General features: G+C 44.5%; 1 protein-coding gene across 3 annotated transcripts in view; it reads left to right on the top strand.

Annotated features, from left to right (window-relative positions):
- Positions 1-17266, top strand: part of ARFIP2 (ARF interacting protein 2) — a 142597-nt gene that overhangs the window by 57582 nt on the left and 67749 nt on the right. For all 3 annotated transcript variants that reach the window (XM_082244271.1, XM_082244273.1, XM_082244272.1), the window contains exons 2-3: positions 2960-3065; positions 12448-12556. In XM_082244271.1, coding sequence (XP_082100397.1) covers positions 2967-3065; positions 12448-12556 — 208 coding nt within the window. In that variant the 5' untranslated portion in view covers positions 2960-2966. The remainder of the gene's footprint in view (positions 1-2959; positions 3066-12447; positions 12557-17266) is intronic.

Here is a 17266-nt window from a genome sequence, read left to right as displayed (position 1 = left end):
TTACCGCGATTCGGCAGGCGGAAATCGCTGCAACATCGCACAGCGTTTGGGGTGCCATTGCAAATCACGGGCATCGCACAGGCGTCCCGCGATTTGCAATGATTCTGGATCGCAGGCAGAATCGCGGTGATTCTGCCCGTGATCCGCTATGCCCACATGTGAACGTAGCCTAAGTCCCCGTTCACACTGGGGCGACCTGTCAGGCGACCTGGTCGCCTGACAGGTCGCCGTAGGTCGCCTTCCATAGAGAAGCTGCGGACCCGTTCTAATAGGAGCGACACAAGACTTAGAAAAAGGGTTCCGGAGCTTCCTTGGGGCGACCCGGAGCGACCTGCATAGACTTCAATGTTATGAAGTCCGTGCCGGCCGCTCCGAGGTCGCGGTGCGAGCAGCGCGCTGCGACCTATGAGGTCGCCCCGGCAAGTAGGGTCGCCCCAGTGTGAACGGGGCCTTAGGAGATATTAATTTGAATAATAAACAAAGCAGGTTTACAAAATAAATAATAAAAATAACAAAGCGGGGTTTACAACCGCTTTAGATTGTACTTTTTTTATTTTTATAAAGGTGTACAGCAAAATAAGAGGGACAACTAGAGAGGTGTCACAGATCAGCAGCTTTGCTGTCAGTTGTATTCTAACAGACCAGCAGTCATGTTTGTACATGTTGTTCCAAAGCTTTATTCTTCAAGGTTCTGCTGATAGCAGTGATCCTACAAGACTTTTATTCAAGACTTTTAAGGTTATTGACTGTTGTTGATTCAGTTAGCTACCGTATGCACTCAGTCCCAGCAAAGCTAGTCCACCTCATTCTCTAATTAAGCTGGTCTCATTTCCGAAGGCTTTGCCTGAGCAACAGCTAGTGTCCCTAGCTTCAGGCTCCCCAGTGTTTTCATAAGTTTCCTAATGCCTGTGACTTTCCAAGGGATTCCTAGTGACCACAAAAGTTAAATTTCTTAGGTGTACTGCACTTTCTGAGAAGTTCCCAGTGATCCGGGAGTCCAAGTTTCTTAGCAAATTTTCCCCTGCACAAATGCTTGCCGGTAATTCTGCAAATTAGTGCTTCTCTGGACCTGGTCAGTTGTAGCCTGCACAGGTGTGTTTCCCGAGCGCAGAGCCATCAGGAGTGATGGCATCATGTAGGTCCAAGAACAATGGAAGGGGCAGAAATATTGGTATCTGAAAGGACAGTCTCTCCAAATTTGGGCAGTTGGCAGCTTTGTGTCTATCCTACTGCTGATCACTAGTCTGTTAGTAAGCATACCAAATATAGGTACCTCAATAAGAATACCAGTGACGCATCTACCAATCCATAAATGCACTAAAACTCTGCGATGTTAACTACCTATTGAAGTCCCATGCCTTTTTAACTATTTATAGTTCTCTACCACAACATTTTATGAATTGCAAATTAATTTGCTAGGAAATGCTCTAAAATGCCCTTTTCTCTTAGTGAAAATGCAGCTTCCTGCCCTCACACTGCAGTGCCCTGTGTTGGCAGAGCTGTGTAACAGCCACACCCCTCAGCACAAGTCATTACAAAGACTTGTACTGCAGGGAAGGGGAGGATGCATGTCTGACCAGGTTCACTGTGTCTACCTTTGGTGCCTATTGAACTGCACTGTCATATGTAGACTCCCTGCACAACTGCAGTTATAAGGAAGTGGGGGTAAAAGTATAAAACTGTCTGTAACCCTCACACAGGACTTGCCTGCAAACAAAATCTGAAAGTATCAGGGAAGCAACGAGCTGGTTGGAGGCCCCAGCTAGGTGGCATTTCAGTGGTCTTAGACTCCTTTTACACAGGCCGTCTGATTGGGTCCGCCTGTCCATTTTTTCTGATGGACCCTCTATAGGCAGTCAGATGTAAATGGGCTTGTGTCCATTAACCACTTAAGGACCGCCCCACGTACATTTACTGCGGCAGGGCAGCCCTTGAGCGCAAAATCGCTTACCTGTACGTCATTTTTTAGAAAGGCTCTAGGGGGCACGCGCCTGAGCCGTGTTCCCGCTGTGATTGGACACAGAGGGAACCAATCGGCGGATCCAGCTGCCGCAATCGTTCAGGAGAATGACAGAAAGGTGGTCTGCTTATGTAAACAAAGCAGACCGCCATTCTGTCAGACAGGAAGAGAGTGATCTTGTGTTCCTACTAATCAGGAACACAGATCTTTCTTCCTGCAGTCAGTCCATCCCCTGATGGACATTAATTTTTTTGGGGTACAATGTCGCACGACCGCACAATTGTCAGTTAAAGCCACGCGGTGCCGTATCACAAAAAAGTGCCTGGTCATTAAGGGGGTAAAACCTTCCGGAGCTGAAGTGGTTAACACCCGGTTACTTCCAATCATGCAAAAACAAACAGAGGGGGGATCCGTTCCCCTCTGTCTGGCTGGATCAGGTCGGGGGCCAGTTTTGTGTAAATGGACAGTCGGTTTACTTACATCTGACTGCCCATAGAGCAGAGCGGGCTGTGGCCGTGTCCGCTCATACCGGTCAGTTGCCAGCTCCTCTCAGCTCAGCAGAGGATCAGCGGATAGATCCCCTGCTGAGCAAAACTGGATCTGGCCCATGTGAAAGGAGCCTTACAGAGATCTTGTATTAGAACAGCAAGGGAAGGTGGTGGACCTAAGTTTGTTTAGGCCTGCTTTAACGCTCAATTCCTTCCCCAGAAAACTAGAATTGATCTCATTACACAAATATGTTTTTAGGAATTTGAAAAACCATTGCCTTTTAAGAATCCATTCATGGGTCATACCTGAAATTGCACCCCCCCAGTTACTGAGATATCATTTCTTCCTCCAGCCACGAATGTACTATACATAGCAGAAGGAAGCTGAGAGGGGTAATCAGAAACAACAAATACCAGTATATATTGGATATGAGTCCAAAAGACCCAATAAAACATATGATTGTGGAATGTATGTGCCATCTGTGTGATCGTCTCCCATCATGTTCTGCAGGGTCACCATGTCTGAAGGAATTATGAGTAAAGCTGCCACCATGGAGATCCCCATCAGCAGCAATGGCGTCTCCGGGACCCTCAATGAAGATGAGAGTTTGGAGCAGGTAACATCGGTCCCTATTAATATTTCTTCATTCAGAGTCACAAAATTGTCCATAGATCCTGTTTTGTTCTTTGTACTGCTATATGTTGTTTCTTCTCTGCTCCTGTTCTCCTGGTCATTAATGTGTTTGTCAGGTTATTTTTGTCCTCCTGTCTACTATTGTTATTACAACCATTCACCTTCTTTCTCCTCTCTTATCTCTCCTGAACCCTATTGTGACCATGTCAGGTTATCATTGCACCCTTGTCTTTTAATACCATTACCACAAGTGTCCTTCTCCTCTCCCATCCCTCCTAACCTCTAATGTGTCCATCTTGCATGACATGTATGTTCCTCTGCCTTTTATTGTTATTTCCACCAGTGTCCTACCTTCTCATCTCCCATCCCTCCAATGTGTCCATCTCAGGTTATGTACAGTATATTCATCTGTCTTCTACATTTATTTCCACCATTATCCTTCCTTCTCTTCTCCCATCTCTCCTGACCTCTGATGTGTCCATCTCAGGACATGTATGTGCCCTTGCCTTCTATCGTTGTTTCCACCAGTGTCCTACCTTCTCCTCTCCAATCCCTCCAATGTGTCCATCTCAGGTTATGTACAGTGCCTTGCGAAAGTATTCGGCCCCCTTGAACTTTGCAACCTTTTGTCACATTTCAGGCTTTAAACATAAAGATATAAAACTGTAGTTTTTTGTGAAGAATCAACAAGTGGGACACAATCATGAAGTGGAACGAAATTTATTGGATATTTCAAACTTTGTTAACAAATAAAAAACTGAAAAATTGGGCATGCAAAATTATTCAGCCCCTTTACTTTCAGTGCAGCAAACTCTCTCCAGAAGTTCAGTGAGGATCTCTGAATGGTCCAATGTTGACCTAAATGACTAATGATTATAAATAGAATCCACCTGTGTGTAATCAAGTCTCCATATAAATGCACCTGCACTGTGATAGTCTCAGAGGTCTGTTTAAAGCCCAGAGAGCATCATGAAGAACAAGGAACACACCAGGCAGGTCCGAGATACTGTTGTGGAGAAATTTAAAGCCGGATTTGGATACAAAAAGATTTCCCAAGCTTTAAACATCCCAAGGAGCACTGTGCAAGCGATGATATTGAAATGGAAGGAGTATCAGACCACTGCAAATCTACGAAGACCTGGCCGTCCCTCTAAACTTTCAGCTCATACAAGGAGAAGACTGATCAGAGATGCAGCCAAGAGGCCCATGATCACTCTGGATGAACTGCAGAGATCTACAGCTGAGGTGGGAGACTCTGTCCATAGGACAACAATCAGTCGTATACTGCACAAATCTGGCCTTTATGGAAGAGTGGCAAGAAGAAAGCCATTTCTTAAAGATATCCATGAAAAGTGTCGTTTAAAGTTTGCCACAAGCCACCTGGGAGACACCAAACATGTGGAAGAAGGTGCTCTGGTCAGATGAAACCAAAATCGAACTTTTTGGCAACAATGCAAAACGTTATGTTTGGCGTAAAAGCAACACAGCTCATCACCCTGAACACACCATCCCCACTGTCAAACATGGTGGTGGCAGCATCATGGTTTGGGTCTGCTTTTCTTCAGCAGGGACAGGGAAGATGGTTAAAAATGATGGGAAGATGGATGGAGCCAAATACAGGACCATTCTGGAAGAAAACCTGATGGAGTCTGCAAAAGACCTGAGACTGGGACGGAGATTTGTCTTCCAACAAGACAATGATCCAAAACATAAAGCAAAATCTACAATGGAATGGTTCACAAATAAACATATCCGGATGTTAGAATGGCCAAGTCAAAGTCCAGACCTGAATCCAATCGAGAATCTGTTGAAAGAACTGAAAACTGCTGTTCACAAACGCTGTAATCGCAGCAAAAGGTGGCGCTACAAAGTATTAACTTAAGGGGGCTGAATAATTTTGCATGCCCAATTTTTCAGTTTTTATTTGTTAAAAAAGTTTGAAATATCCAATAAATTTCGTTCCACTTCATGATTGTGTCCCACTTGTTGTTTATTCTTCACAAAAAATTACAGTTTTATATCTTTATGTTTTGAAGCCTGAAATGTGGAAAAAGGTCGCAAAGTTCAAGGGGGCCGAATACTTTCGCAAGGCACTGTACATTATGTTCATCTACCTTCTACATTTATTTTCACCATCATCCTTCCTTCCCCTCTCCCATCTCTCCTGACCTCTGATGTGTCCATATCAGGACATGCATGTTCCTCTGTCTTCTACTTTTATTTCCCTCCGTGTATTCTCTTCTCCCGGTCTTCCTGATCTCCCATGTGTCCATCTCAGGTTATTCATGTTCCCAATCTTCTACTGTTATTTTCAATGGTGTATTTCCTTCTCTCTCATCCCTTCTAATCTTCATTGTGTCCATGTCAAGTTATGTACAGTATGCTTCATGCCTTCTAATGTCATTACCAGTTAGTGTTCTTTCTTCTCATCTCCAGTTCCGCCTGATCTCCGATGTGTCCATGTATAGATGTAAAGTATGTTCCCTATCTTCTGCGGTCATTACCACCAAAGTCCTTCTTTCTAGTTTCCTGTTCCTCCTGGTCTTTACAATAAAGTGCTGCTAAACCCAGGACCCTGCATTTATTATATCTGGTCTCCCAGAGTACACAGAACATGGAAATGCAATTGTATTAGTAAATTATAAACTGCTAAATACCTTTTCTCATCAGCAGTATATAGCAGTCTTGTGACTTCTATCAGTGTCCAGCATAGCACTGGGTAAAGCTTAATAAGTGTTAATCTCTTGCACTAGTATAATTCATAATATTGAAGTGCTAGTTTGTGACAATTAGTGATAATTCATAAAGAACTGCTGCAACTGTAAGAATAAAATACAATCACCAAATCGGTGTAATAAATCAATCAATGGGTCATTTCTATGGGAGAGCTAGGTGACCAATCAAGGCATGGTTATATACGGCATAAAGAGGACCCTCTGAGTGCATTTAAACCCTGAGATGATTACTGATACGACTATCCCAAAACACTTTTGCCTACACCATGTGAGTGGGGGGGGCCACTATTTCTGGCATGGAACCATCTAATGGGAGTTGTTGTGCACGTTGGTGGGGGTTTAACAAGGTTCAGGGGAACCACACCTGGAGAATCTATATGGGATTTTAATGATTGCAAGGATCACGTCCAGGATTACATGCTATTAGCAGGAGCACTTGGAATACATTGTGGGATTCGGAGAACACTTTTATAGCGATTCTCTGCTCATTGCTAGGCAGTGAGATCGCTCTGAGCACATTATGGGACTTTATTTATTTGGTCACAGTGTGTTTTTATTTTTATCTTTTCACTATTTTGATTTTGCTTACATGCAAATTTATATTTGCTTGTTTATGATATATCGCAGTGATGGCGAACCTTGGCACCCCAGATGTTTTGGAACCACATTTACCATGATGCTCAACAACACTGCAGAGTGCATGAACATCATGGGAAATGTAGTTCCAAAACATCTGGGGTGCCAAGGTTCGCCATCACTGATATATCGGTATCCGATTTTGTTAGAGCCGGTTCACACTACCACGACTCAGTCGCCCCGACTTTGGGCGACTTTGAAGTCGCCCATGCAGCACGACTTCATCGTGGCTTGCAAATGACTTCTCATAATGGAAGTCAATGCAAGTCGCTCCGACTTCGCCCAAAAGTAGAGCAGGAACCTTTTTCAAAGTCGGAGCGACTTGAGTCGCTCTGATTAGAACGGTTCCATTGCACAGCATGGAGCGCTACTTGTCAGGCGACTAAGTCGTCTGACAAGTCGGAGTAGTGTGAACCGGCTCTTATACACATGTACAGTGCCTTGCGAAAGTATTCGGCCCCCTTGAACTTTGCGACCTTTTGCTACATTTCAGGCTTCAAACATAAAGATATAAAACTGTAATTTTTTGTGAAGAATCAACAACAAGTGGGACACAATCATGAAGTGGAACGAAATTTATTGGATATTTCAAACTTTGTTAACAAATAAAAAAACTGAAAAATTGGGCGTGCAAATTTATTCAGCCCCTTTACTTTCAGTGCAGCAAACTCTCTCCAGAAGTTCAGTGAGGATCTCTGAATGATCCAATGTTGACCTAAATGACTAATGATGATAAATAGAAAAAATTAAAATTGATGGGAAGATGGATGGAGCCAAATACAGGACCATTCTGGAAGAAAACCTGATAGAGTCTGCAAAAGACCTGAGACTGGGACGGAGATTTGTCTTCCAACAAGACAATGATCCAAAACATAAAGCAAAATCTACAATGGAATGGTTCACAAATAAACATATCCAGGTGTTAGAATGGCCAAGTCAAAGTCCAGACCTGAATCCAATCGAGACTCTGTGGAAAGAACTGAAAACTGCTGTTCACAAACGCTCTCCATCCAACCTCACTGAGCTCGAGCTGTTTTGCACGGAAGAATGGGCAAAAATTTCAGTCTCTCAATGTGCAAAACTGATACGAGACATACCCCAAGCGACTTACAGCTGTAATCACAGCAAAAGGTGGCGCTACAAAGTATTAACTTAAGGGGGCTGAATATTTTTACACGCCCAATTTTTCAGTTTTTTATTTGTTAAAAAAGTTTGAAATATCCAATAAATTTCATTCCACTTCATGATTGTGTCCCACTTGTTGTTGATTCTTTACAAAATATTACAGTTTTATATCTTTATGTTTGAAGCCTGAAATGTGGCAAAAGGTCAAAAAGTTCAAGGGGGCCGAATACTTTAGCAAGACACTGTATTCGTTTTAATTTAATGCGCAACTTGGTGTAGGAATCTTTGATTTATTACACTGATTTGGTGACTGGGTAAAGCTTGTAGGAGGAGTTTTAATTCTCCCCTGATTGTCCTATGAGGCTGCAGAACCCCTGACCCTCTGTCTGGACAGTGCTGATTGGCCCTGTGCTGATCACATGCACTCTTCCAAGAAAAAAAAAACTCTCTAGCAATATGCACCAAACTGAGCATGTGCAGAGTGCTTCCAAGGCTCTGTTCTATCAGGAGATGGTTTGGGAATTGTGGAAGAATGGGGGGGGTCAGAGAAGACGGGATCAAACAGCGTTTTTACACAATGTAGAGGATTAACCCCTTAAGTTCCACAGTGAGTATAAGCAGCAGGCTTTACTGCATATACAGACTGATTACTGTTGTGGGTTTAGTAACACTTTAAAATATTCCCTTCTGTTGTTTTATTGTCCAGTGACCTTCCTTCTCCTTTCTCATCCTAGTACACAATGTCTGCTTTACAATTATGTGTGTTAGATTGTGTGATGAGTTTCTTTCTCTTATGCTGCCTGAGCCCCAATGTCTTCTCAGAGTTCGTGTTGTGGTTTCCATTTTCTCTCGTTATCTATATCCTAACAATGAAGAATCAGACAACAGACAACCGTTGGGGCAAAGTCTTGATACTTTATTGTGATTTATGTTCTTGATCCACACATGGTCCTATCGATGCATGCTTGTCTTGGAATTCTATGTGCAATCCAGTGCTGGCCAATTCTGATAAAGATGTGGATAATTTAGTCCCTGGGAACAGATGAACATGCTTCATATGGCTGGCTGTAATGTTACAAATCTGCATTATAGAAATTTTTTGCTGGGTCCTTGTCCAGATGTCCTGACAATGAATGGCTTTTCGTTCATTTATTAAAGCGGAGTTCCGGCCACAAAAAAAAAATTTCAATGAAAATTCCCCCGGGACAGTCAGCTAGTACATTCCATAATGGATAGCCTCTGATCTGTCCCGGTTCGCACTTACCTGCAAGAAGAAATACTCGCTTTTAAAATTTCTTCTCCAGCGTTGCCATCTCTGTTGTGGCAGCTGAAGCCAGCGCGTCCTCTTCTGCGTCCTCTTCCGTGTCTTCTTCTCCCAGAATGCGATGGCACCGGCCCCTCTCGTCACTTCCGGTGCGGCGCCGCATTCCTCCACAGCTTCTGGGCATGCCCAGAAGCTGTTTAGCAGGGAATGCGGCGCCCCCCCGGAAGTGATGAGCGGGGCCGGTGCCGTCGCATTGATTCCTGGGAGCGATGACGTTCAGCTCCCAGGAATCATTGCACACCGGAAGTGACGGCGCGGGCCGCGCCCGCCGAGGGAGGAAGTGGAAGAAAGGTGAGTATATTTTTCTACAATAACAAGGTAAGTAAAAAAAAAATAAAAATCCTAACTATCCATTTCCTTTTCAGGTGACGAAAAGCAAGCGGATGGCCACAAAATCGATTACGTCGATTTTGTGGCCGGAACTCCGCTTTAAGGCCTCATGCACATTATAAAAACACCAGTAGCTTTGTATTGAGTTTTTCAGCTTTTTTGCATTGGCGTTTTTTTTTTTACGTTTTTGGCGTTTTATCGTTTTTTGCCGTTTTTAGCTAAAAATCACCTCCTCTGCTATTTTAGTAATCCCCACTTTCCCACAATGCATTGCTTGCCAGACAATGCTTGCCAGAATTCATCGCATTGGTGTTCACACCCATGTAGGGATGCACCGAAATGAAAATTCTGGGCCGAAACAGAAACCCAAAATTCAGGATGCTCTTGGCCAAAAACCAAAACCGAAAAGGACTCTCCCCCCCCCCCCCCCCCCAAATGATTTTAACCACTTTATGACCGGAGGATTTGGCTGCTCAATGACCAGGCCCTATTTTGCTATTCGGCACTGCGTGATTTTAACGGACAACTGCGCGGTCGTGCGACGCTGTACCCAAATAAAATTTACGTCCTTTTTTTCCCACAAATAGAGCTATTTGACCACCTGTGTGATTTTTTTTTTTTTTTTTTTTTTTTTTTTTTTTTTTTGCGCTATAAACAAAAAAAGAGCGACAATTTGGAAAAAATTATATTTTTCACATTCTTTTATATGAAATTCTCAAAAAAAAAATGTAAAGATCAAGATTTTTTAACATTTTAGGCCAATTTGTTTTCTACTACATATTTTTGGTAAACAAAATTGCAATAAGCGCATTTTGATTGGTTTGCGCAAAAGTTATTGCGTTTACTAATTACGGGAATGATTTATGTCATTTTAATTGTTTTTTTTGTTTTATTACTAGTAATGGCGGCGATCTGCGATTTTTTTTTTTTTTTTTTTTTTTTTTTTCCAGGACTGCGACATTGCGGCGGACAGATCGGACCCCTGACTGACATTTTTGACACTTTTGGGAGTACCAGTGACATTACTACAGTAATCAGTGCTATAAATATGCACTGTTACTGTAAAAATGACACTGGCAGGGAAGGGGTTATTTATTATTGATCAGTGGGTTAAATGTATCCCTAGGGACGTGATTCTATCTGTGGGGGGGCGTGGCTTGTGATGTAACCACAGAGACATACGATCCTACATAGCAGGACCATATAGTCTCTGCAGTTACATCAGGGAGAATGACAGGCGGCTGTGTTTACATCAGCCGTCTGCCTTTCTCCCTCTCCAGCGGGAGATCATGAGTGACCGGCGGACATCGGAGCCGCCGGTCACTCGCGCGGGGATGTCAGGGAACGAGCGGGGGCGGAAACGCGCCTCCGGCAGCGCGCGCTCGCCCCCTAGAGGCTCCTGGGCGAGCGACGTAGCCCTACGTCGGTTTGCCCAGGAGAGCCAGACTGCCGCAGTAAATAGTCGTGCGGTGGTTGGCAAGTGGTTAAAGTGGAGTTCCGGCCTCGGGGGTGAAATTTAGTTAAAAATACCCCCGGGACAGTCAGGGCTAGTACATTCCATAATGGATAGCCTCTGAACTGTCCCAGGTCGCACTTACCTTGAAAATTTCTTCTCCAGGACTGCCATCTCGGATGTGGGCAGCTGAAGCCAGTGCGTCCTCTTCTGCGGCTTCTTCTGTGTCCTCTTCTCCCAGAATGCCTTGCACCGGCCCCGCTCGTCAGTTCCGGGGCAGGCGCGTCATCCCTGCACAGCTTCTGGCCCAGAAGCTGTTTAGCAGGGAATGACACGCCTGCACCGGAACTGACGAGCGGGGCCGGTGCCGGCGCATTGACTCCTGGGAGCGATGACGTTCAGCTCCCAGGAGTCATTGCAAACAGGAAGAGACGGTGCGGGCCGCGGCCGCAGAGGGAGGAAGTAGAAGGAAGGTGAGTATGTTTTCTTAAAAAACAAGGTAAGTAAAGGGAAAAAATATCGGGAGCATCCATTTGTTTTTCAGGGCATTTACAGCAAGTGAATGGGCCAAAGTTTTTTTTGAGCCCGGAACTCCGCTTTAACTGCATGAAAACTGATAGGAAAACCGCACTTGCAGGGACATCAGTTTCACATCATCTAAATGTGAATGATGCATAAACTGCTGCAGTAGTGCAATCACTCACTGCAATCATTTTAAATCCCTACTGCAGTGCAGTCAGTGCAAAACTGCTAGAAAAAAAGCTAGACAGTGGATTGGAGGAGTCAGGGGACTACCGCTACAGTAGTGCACTCACTGCAATGATTCTAAATCACTACTGCAGTGACTGCACTGCAGTAGTGATTTAAAATTATTGCAGCAGTGAGTGGCGCACTACTGCAGCAGTAGTCCACTGAATCCAATCCACTGTCTAGCTGTTTGTCTAGCAGTTTTGCACTGACTGCAGCGCAGCACAGTTAGTGCAAAACTGCTAGAAAAAAAGCTAGACAAAAGCTAGGCCGTGGAATGGATTGGAGTGGAGTGGACACTAGTACTATACTACTACTACACTTTCAATACTCCCAGTTAAGTAGAATAATAATATAGTGCAGAAAGCATAATATTTCACAATATCGGCAATATCGGTAACCTCCGGGGCGGATACCGATATATCGGGGAAAGTGCATATCGGCCTTTGCGATAATCGGTCGATCTCTACTTGCACACGCAAGTTGATTGACAGCCTCAGCTGTGCATGTTTCTCTATAAGACTGTGTAAACTGGGTCCAATCCCTTCACTCAGGTCTCAGATTACACTCAGCTCTTTGCTATGCAGTGTGTGATGTCAGATCCCCCGTCCCCTGCTTTCTGGAGCTGAGAAATAGCCTTTGATCTGTGTGTTTTTAGAAGGCTGGAGAGAAGAGATTGCTGCAGATAAACAGATATAGCTTATGTAGGAATTAGTTTCATCTCTGTGAATCACCTGAGGGCAGTCACTTAAGTGCGTAAGTATGTAGGGGTTTCCAACCACTTTAAAGACAAAAGTTCATGTTTTCAGGCTACTCTTTCTTTTTTTTTTAACAATAATAAATCTTCTCTTTTATGTTCACTTCTACTTTGATCTTCAGTTTCCCTTTGGGCTGCGGCTCCTCCTGTCCTGAGTGATTCAGTGACCTGATGTCTATCTTATATCTTCTTTGTGTAGAACTGGTCTGCATTGTGTTTGTTCTGCTGTTATATATAAATTGTGTTTTCATGTGTCAGGATCTGCAACAAGTTATGGTTTCTGGTCCAAATCTGAACGAGACAAGCATTGTGTCCGGTGGATACGGTGGAAGCACAGAGGGGATCATTCCCACCGGCAGCCTAAAGGGTAAGACAAGTGACCACCTATCATTCCTGTGTATATCTGTGTGCTTCAGGGGGATATTTTCTGTGTTCTAAGATTGCTGCACGTCTCTCCCTTTACCTTGAGCAGCCGTATGGACATTGAGCCTGGAAGCCACTGTCACCTGTATTTGCCTAAATAAGAACTGTCTGTGTTGCCCATAGCACATAGTGGTTTTCCAGAACAAATCTGAATCTTGTTCACTTTCATTTTTTTGGGCTTTTTCCTATCCATGGACCTGTTTTTTGTTTTGGATGTGTCAAATTTTAATTTTTGTAATACATATGTACTCGAGTATAAGCCGATTTCTTTCAGCATTTTTTTTATGCTGAAAAAGCCCCCCTCAGCTTAAACTCGAGTCACGGTCTCACTTACCTGTTCACCGGTCAGTGCGCATGCGCCGCTGCCGCCATTCGGGAAAGCCCGTACACGTTCGGCTTCTCCCGGGCAGACGGCGCATGCGCGGTGACGTGTTGGCGCCATTTTTAAATGTAAGGCGCCTCACCAAAAGGTAAGTGACACTCCTCCACAGCCCCTGCATTTCCTCAGGAGATGCAGTGCTGCGGGTAGTGTACAGGAGATTCTCTTGTACCATGCCTGCAGCACTGCATCTCCTGTACCATCTCCTGTGCCATGCCTGTACCATCTCCTGTGCCATGCCTGTACCATCTCCTGTGCCATGCCTGTACCATCTCCTGTGCCATGCCTGTACCATCTCCTGTGCCATGCCTGTATCATCCCCTGTACCATCTCCTGTGCCATGCCTGTATCATCCCCTGTACCATCTCCTGTGCCATGCCTGTATCATCCCCTGTACCATCTCCTGTGCCATGCCTGTATCATCCCCTGTACCATCTCCTGTGCCATGCATGTACCATCTCCTGTGCCATGCCTGTATCATCCCCTGTACCACCCCCTGTGCCATGCCTGTACCACCCCCTGTGCCATGCCTGTACCATCTCCTGTGCCATGCCTGTATCATCCCCTGTACCATCTCCTGTGCCATGCCTGTATCATCCCCTGTACCATCTCCTGTGCCATGCCTGTACCATCTCCTGTGCCATGCCTGTACCATCTCCTGTGCCATGCCTGTACCATCTCCTGTGCCATGCCTGTACCATCTCCTGTGCCATGCCTGTATCATCCCCTGTACCATTCCCTGTGCCATGCCTGTACCATCTCCTGTGCCATGCCTGTACCATCCCCTGTGCCATGCCTGTACCATCTCCTGTACCATGCCCACAGCCCTGCATCTCCTGTACCATGCCCGCAGCCCCTGTTTTGGGTCTCGTGGTGGTTCAGTTGGGTCCAGTAGCTGCTGCATTTCCCACCCTAGGCTTATACTCGCGTCAATACGTTTTCACCGTTTTTTGTGGTAAAATTGGGTGCCTCGGCTTATATTCGGGTCGGCTTACACTCGAGTATATACGGTAATCTGTCACATTGCTGAACAATAAACATTATTTATGTAAGAAAGTGGAAATGTAAAAATGTGTCATATACTGATCCCGTTGATTAAGCACACTGCATATATCTTTGGATTTTCATTCTATAATGTGTAAGAAAAACAAGGGGTGAGATTGATGGGTGGGTAGGTACCTCAGTCTGACCCCATTCAGGCTTCTGCTTTGGTTGATGGAGGGGGGGGGGGGTTTAAAACATCAGCTTTAGCCTATAGCAGGGGTAGGCAACATTTAAGAAGTGAATATCTACCTAAGCAACATGGAAGAGATCAAAGATCACCGGGGTGCAGCACCCTTTTTCTCCCCTAAAGATATTAACTAGGAAGGCCCCAATAAAAAGGATGGCATAAAGAAAACTTCTAAAAATATAAATAAATGTCACTGCTTCTGGCACACTGCAGCTTGAAAAACCTCAGTACAGCTTTTTTTTTGGTCAGTAATTTACGCCTCGTGCGTGCAAATGTGCGCAAATGGCCATTTAAAAAATATGCGGAACAAGAACGTGAGAATACTTTTCTGCGCATTTAATTTTTTCCACATTTTATGCTACAGCCTTATTCCAAAATGGATTAAATTCATTATTTTCTTCAAAATACTGCAAACAATACCCCATAATGATAATGTCAAAGAAGTTTGTTTGAAATCTTTGCAAATGTATTAAAATTTAAAAAATCCCATGTACATAAGTATTCACAGCCTTTGCCATGACACTCAAAATTGAGCTCAGGTGCATCCTGTTTTCCACTGATCGTCCTTGAGATGTTTATACAACTTGGAGTCCACCTGTGGTTAATTTAGTTGATTGGACATGATTTAGAAAGGCACACACCTGTCTATATAAGGTCCCACAGGTAACAGTGCATATCAGAGCACAAACCAAGCCATGAAGTCCAAGGAATTGTCTGTAGACCTCCAAGACAGGAATTGTATCGAGGCACAGATCTGGGGAAGGGTATAGAAACATTTCTGCAGCTTTGAAGGTCCCAATGAGCACAGTGGCCTCCATCATCTGCAAACGGAAGACGTTTGGAACCACCAGGACTCTTCCTAGAGCGGGCCGCCCAGCCAAACTGAGCGATCGGGAAAGGAAGAGCCTTAGTCTAGGAGGTGACCAAGAACCTGATGGTCACTCTGACAGAGCTCCAGCGTTTCTCTGTAGAGAGAGGAGAACCTTCCAGGAGAACAACCATCTCTGCAGCTCTCCACCAATCAGGCCTGTGTAGTACAGTGGCCAGACTCCTCAGTAAAAGGCACAAGACAGCCTGCCTGACGAGATCAGGCACGTTCAGGGTGATGTGCCGTAGGAGCTCCCTCCTTACATGAGTGTTTCCCTCAGAGTTTCTCTTTACACGAGAGTTTCCCCACAGAATCTCACCTTACACGAGTTTCCCCTCAGAATCTCACCTTACACGAGTTTCCCCTCAGAATCTAACCTTACACGAGATTTTGCCCTCAGAATCTCACCTTACACGAGAGTTTCCCCTCAGAATCTCACCTTACACGAGTTTCCCCTCAGAATCTCACCTTACACGAGTTTCCCCTCAGAATCTCGCCTTACATGAGAGTTTCCCCTCAGAATCTCGCCTTACACGAGAGTTTCCCCTCAGAATCTCGCCTTACACGAGAGTTTCCGCTCAGAATCTCGCCTTACACGAGAGTTTCCGCTCAGAATCTCGCCTTAGACGAGAGTTTCCGCTTAGAATCTCGCCTTACACGAGAGTTTCCGCTTAGAATCTCGCCTTACACAAGAGTTTCCACTCAGAATCTCGCCTTACACGAGAGTTTCCGCTTAGAATCTCGCCTTACACAAGAGTTTCCACTCAGAATCTCGCCTTACACAAGAGTTTCCACTCAGAATCTCGCCTTACACGAGAGTTTCCCCTCAGAATCTCGCTTAAACACGTGTGTTTCCGTTTAGAATCTCGCCTTACACGAGAGTTTCCGCTTAGAATCTCGCCTTACACGAGTGTTTCCCCTCAGAATCTCGCCTTACACGAGAGTTTCCCATCAGAATCTCGCCTTACACGAGAGTTTCCCCTCAGAATCTCGCCTTACACGAGAGTTTCCCCTCAGAAACCCTCCTTACACGAGAGTGCACCTCAGACCCCCCCCCCCCCCTTTTGCAGGAGAGCGCCCCTCGGAGTTGCCAATTACATTCCGATAAAGTCTTCCAGGCTGTAGTTTGGAGTCCCCTGGTTTAGATGATCTTCTAAAGCACTCACTTCTGCCTTGGAAACCATCCAGATGCAAGTCCATCGAGTTCAACCATAAACAAGGTTTGCATCCTCAAAACCTTTTTATAACATTTTTGTCCAGAAAAAATAATTCTTCAATCTTTTGTTGGAAGTAAAAATAATGTTGGTCTTACAGCTGTAGAATTTCATTGGAAGATTATCATTTTTGAAATGTTGAATTATCTAGGAGTTAAATCGGTCCGTTTTCTATGGTCTTCAACCAGGGTAAGTGAAAATAAAGTTGACGGACAAGGATGGAAATTTTTAACTTCCTGTTTAAATGTATTTATTTGAATTCATTTTTAAAATTTAAATTTAAAAATTTTAAATTTTAATTAAATTTAATTTTAATGTAAAAATCATTTTTAAATACATTTAAAGTGGTTCTAAAGCCTTAAGGTTTTTCACCTTATTGCATTTTAGGCATTAAGATGAAAATCCTTCTGTACTGCAGAATCCCCCCAGCCCCCCCTTATTCTTACCTAAGCTGTGGTATGATCCAGCAATGTACACGCCGGCTCTCGCCGCTGCCTCCCTCCTCCCTGGAAAGTTTGATAGTCAATCAAACGCTTTGCTGAGCGATCAGGGAACGAGGCCGAGCCGCCTGCTCTGTGTCAAAGTGATTATCCATGGGGGCACTTGCCGAAGAGGAGGAGCCTGGAGCGGCGACGGGGGGACCCCAGAAGAAGAGGATTGGGGCTGTTCTGTGCAAAACTAATGCACAGAGCAGGTAAGTATGACATGCTTGTTTTTTTAATTTAAAAAAAAAAATGTTAAACAAAAAATGACGCTTTAATGTCGCTATAAGTTGCTGTTTCTATTTTTTTACATTAGAAATGCATCCAGACCTTTTCTGAAGCAAGGGACTGAGTTTGCTAGGACCAGGTCTTGTGGAAGACTGTTTGACATTTTCAGTAAAGATTCCTTTCTTCTTCGAGTTGAATCGCTCCTCAGTACTCATTGAGCTGTGTGTAAATTTTATTTGCCAGCGAAGCAGT

This window comes from Pelophylax lessonae (genome assembly GCF_965119305.1).
Source record: "Pelophylax lessonae genome assembly, chromosome: 2".
NCBI classification, from domain to species: Eukaryota; Metazoa; Chordata; class Amphibia; order Anura; family Ranidae; genus Pelophylax; species Pelophylax lessonae.
The sequence above is the reverse complement of the archived record's forward strand: the minus strand, read 5'-3'. Positions and strand labels throughout refer to the sequence as shown.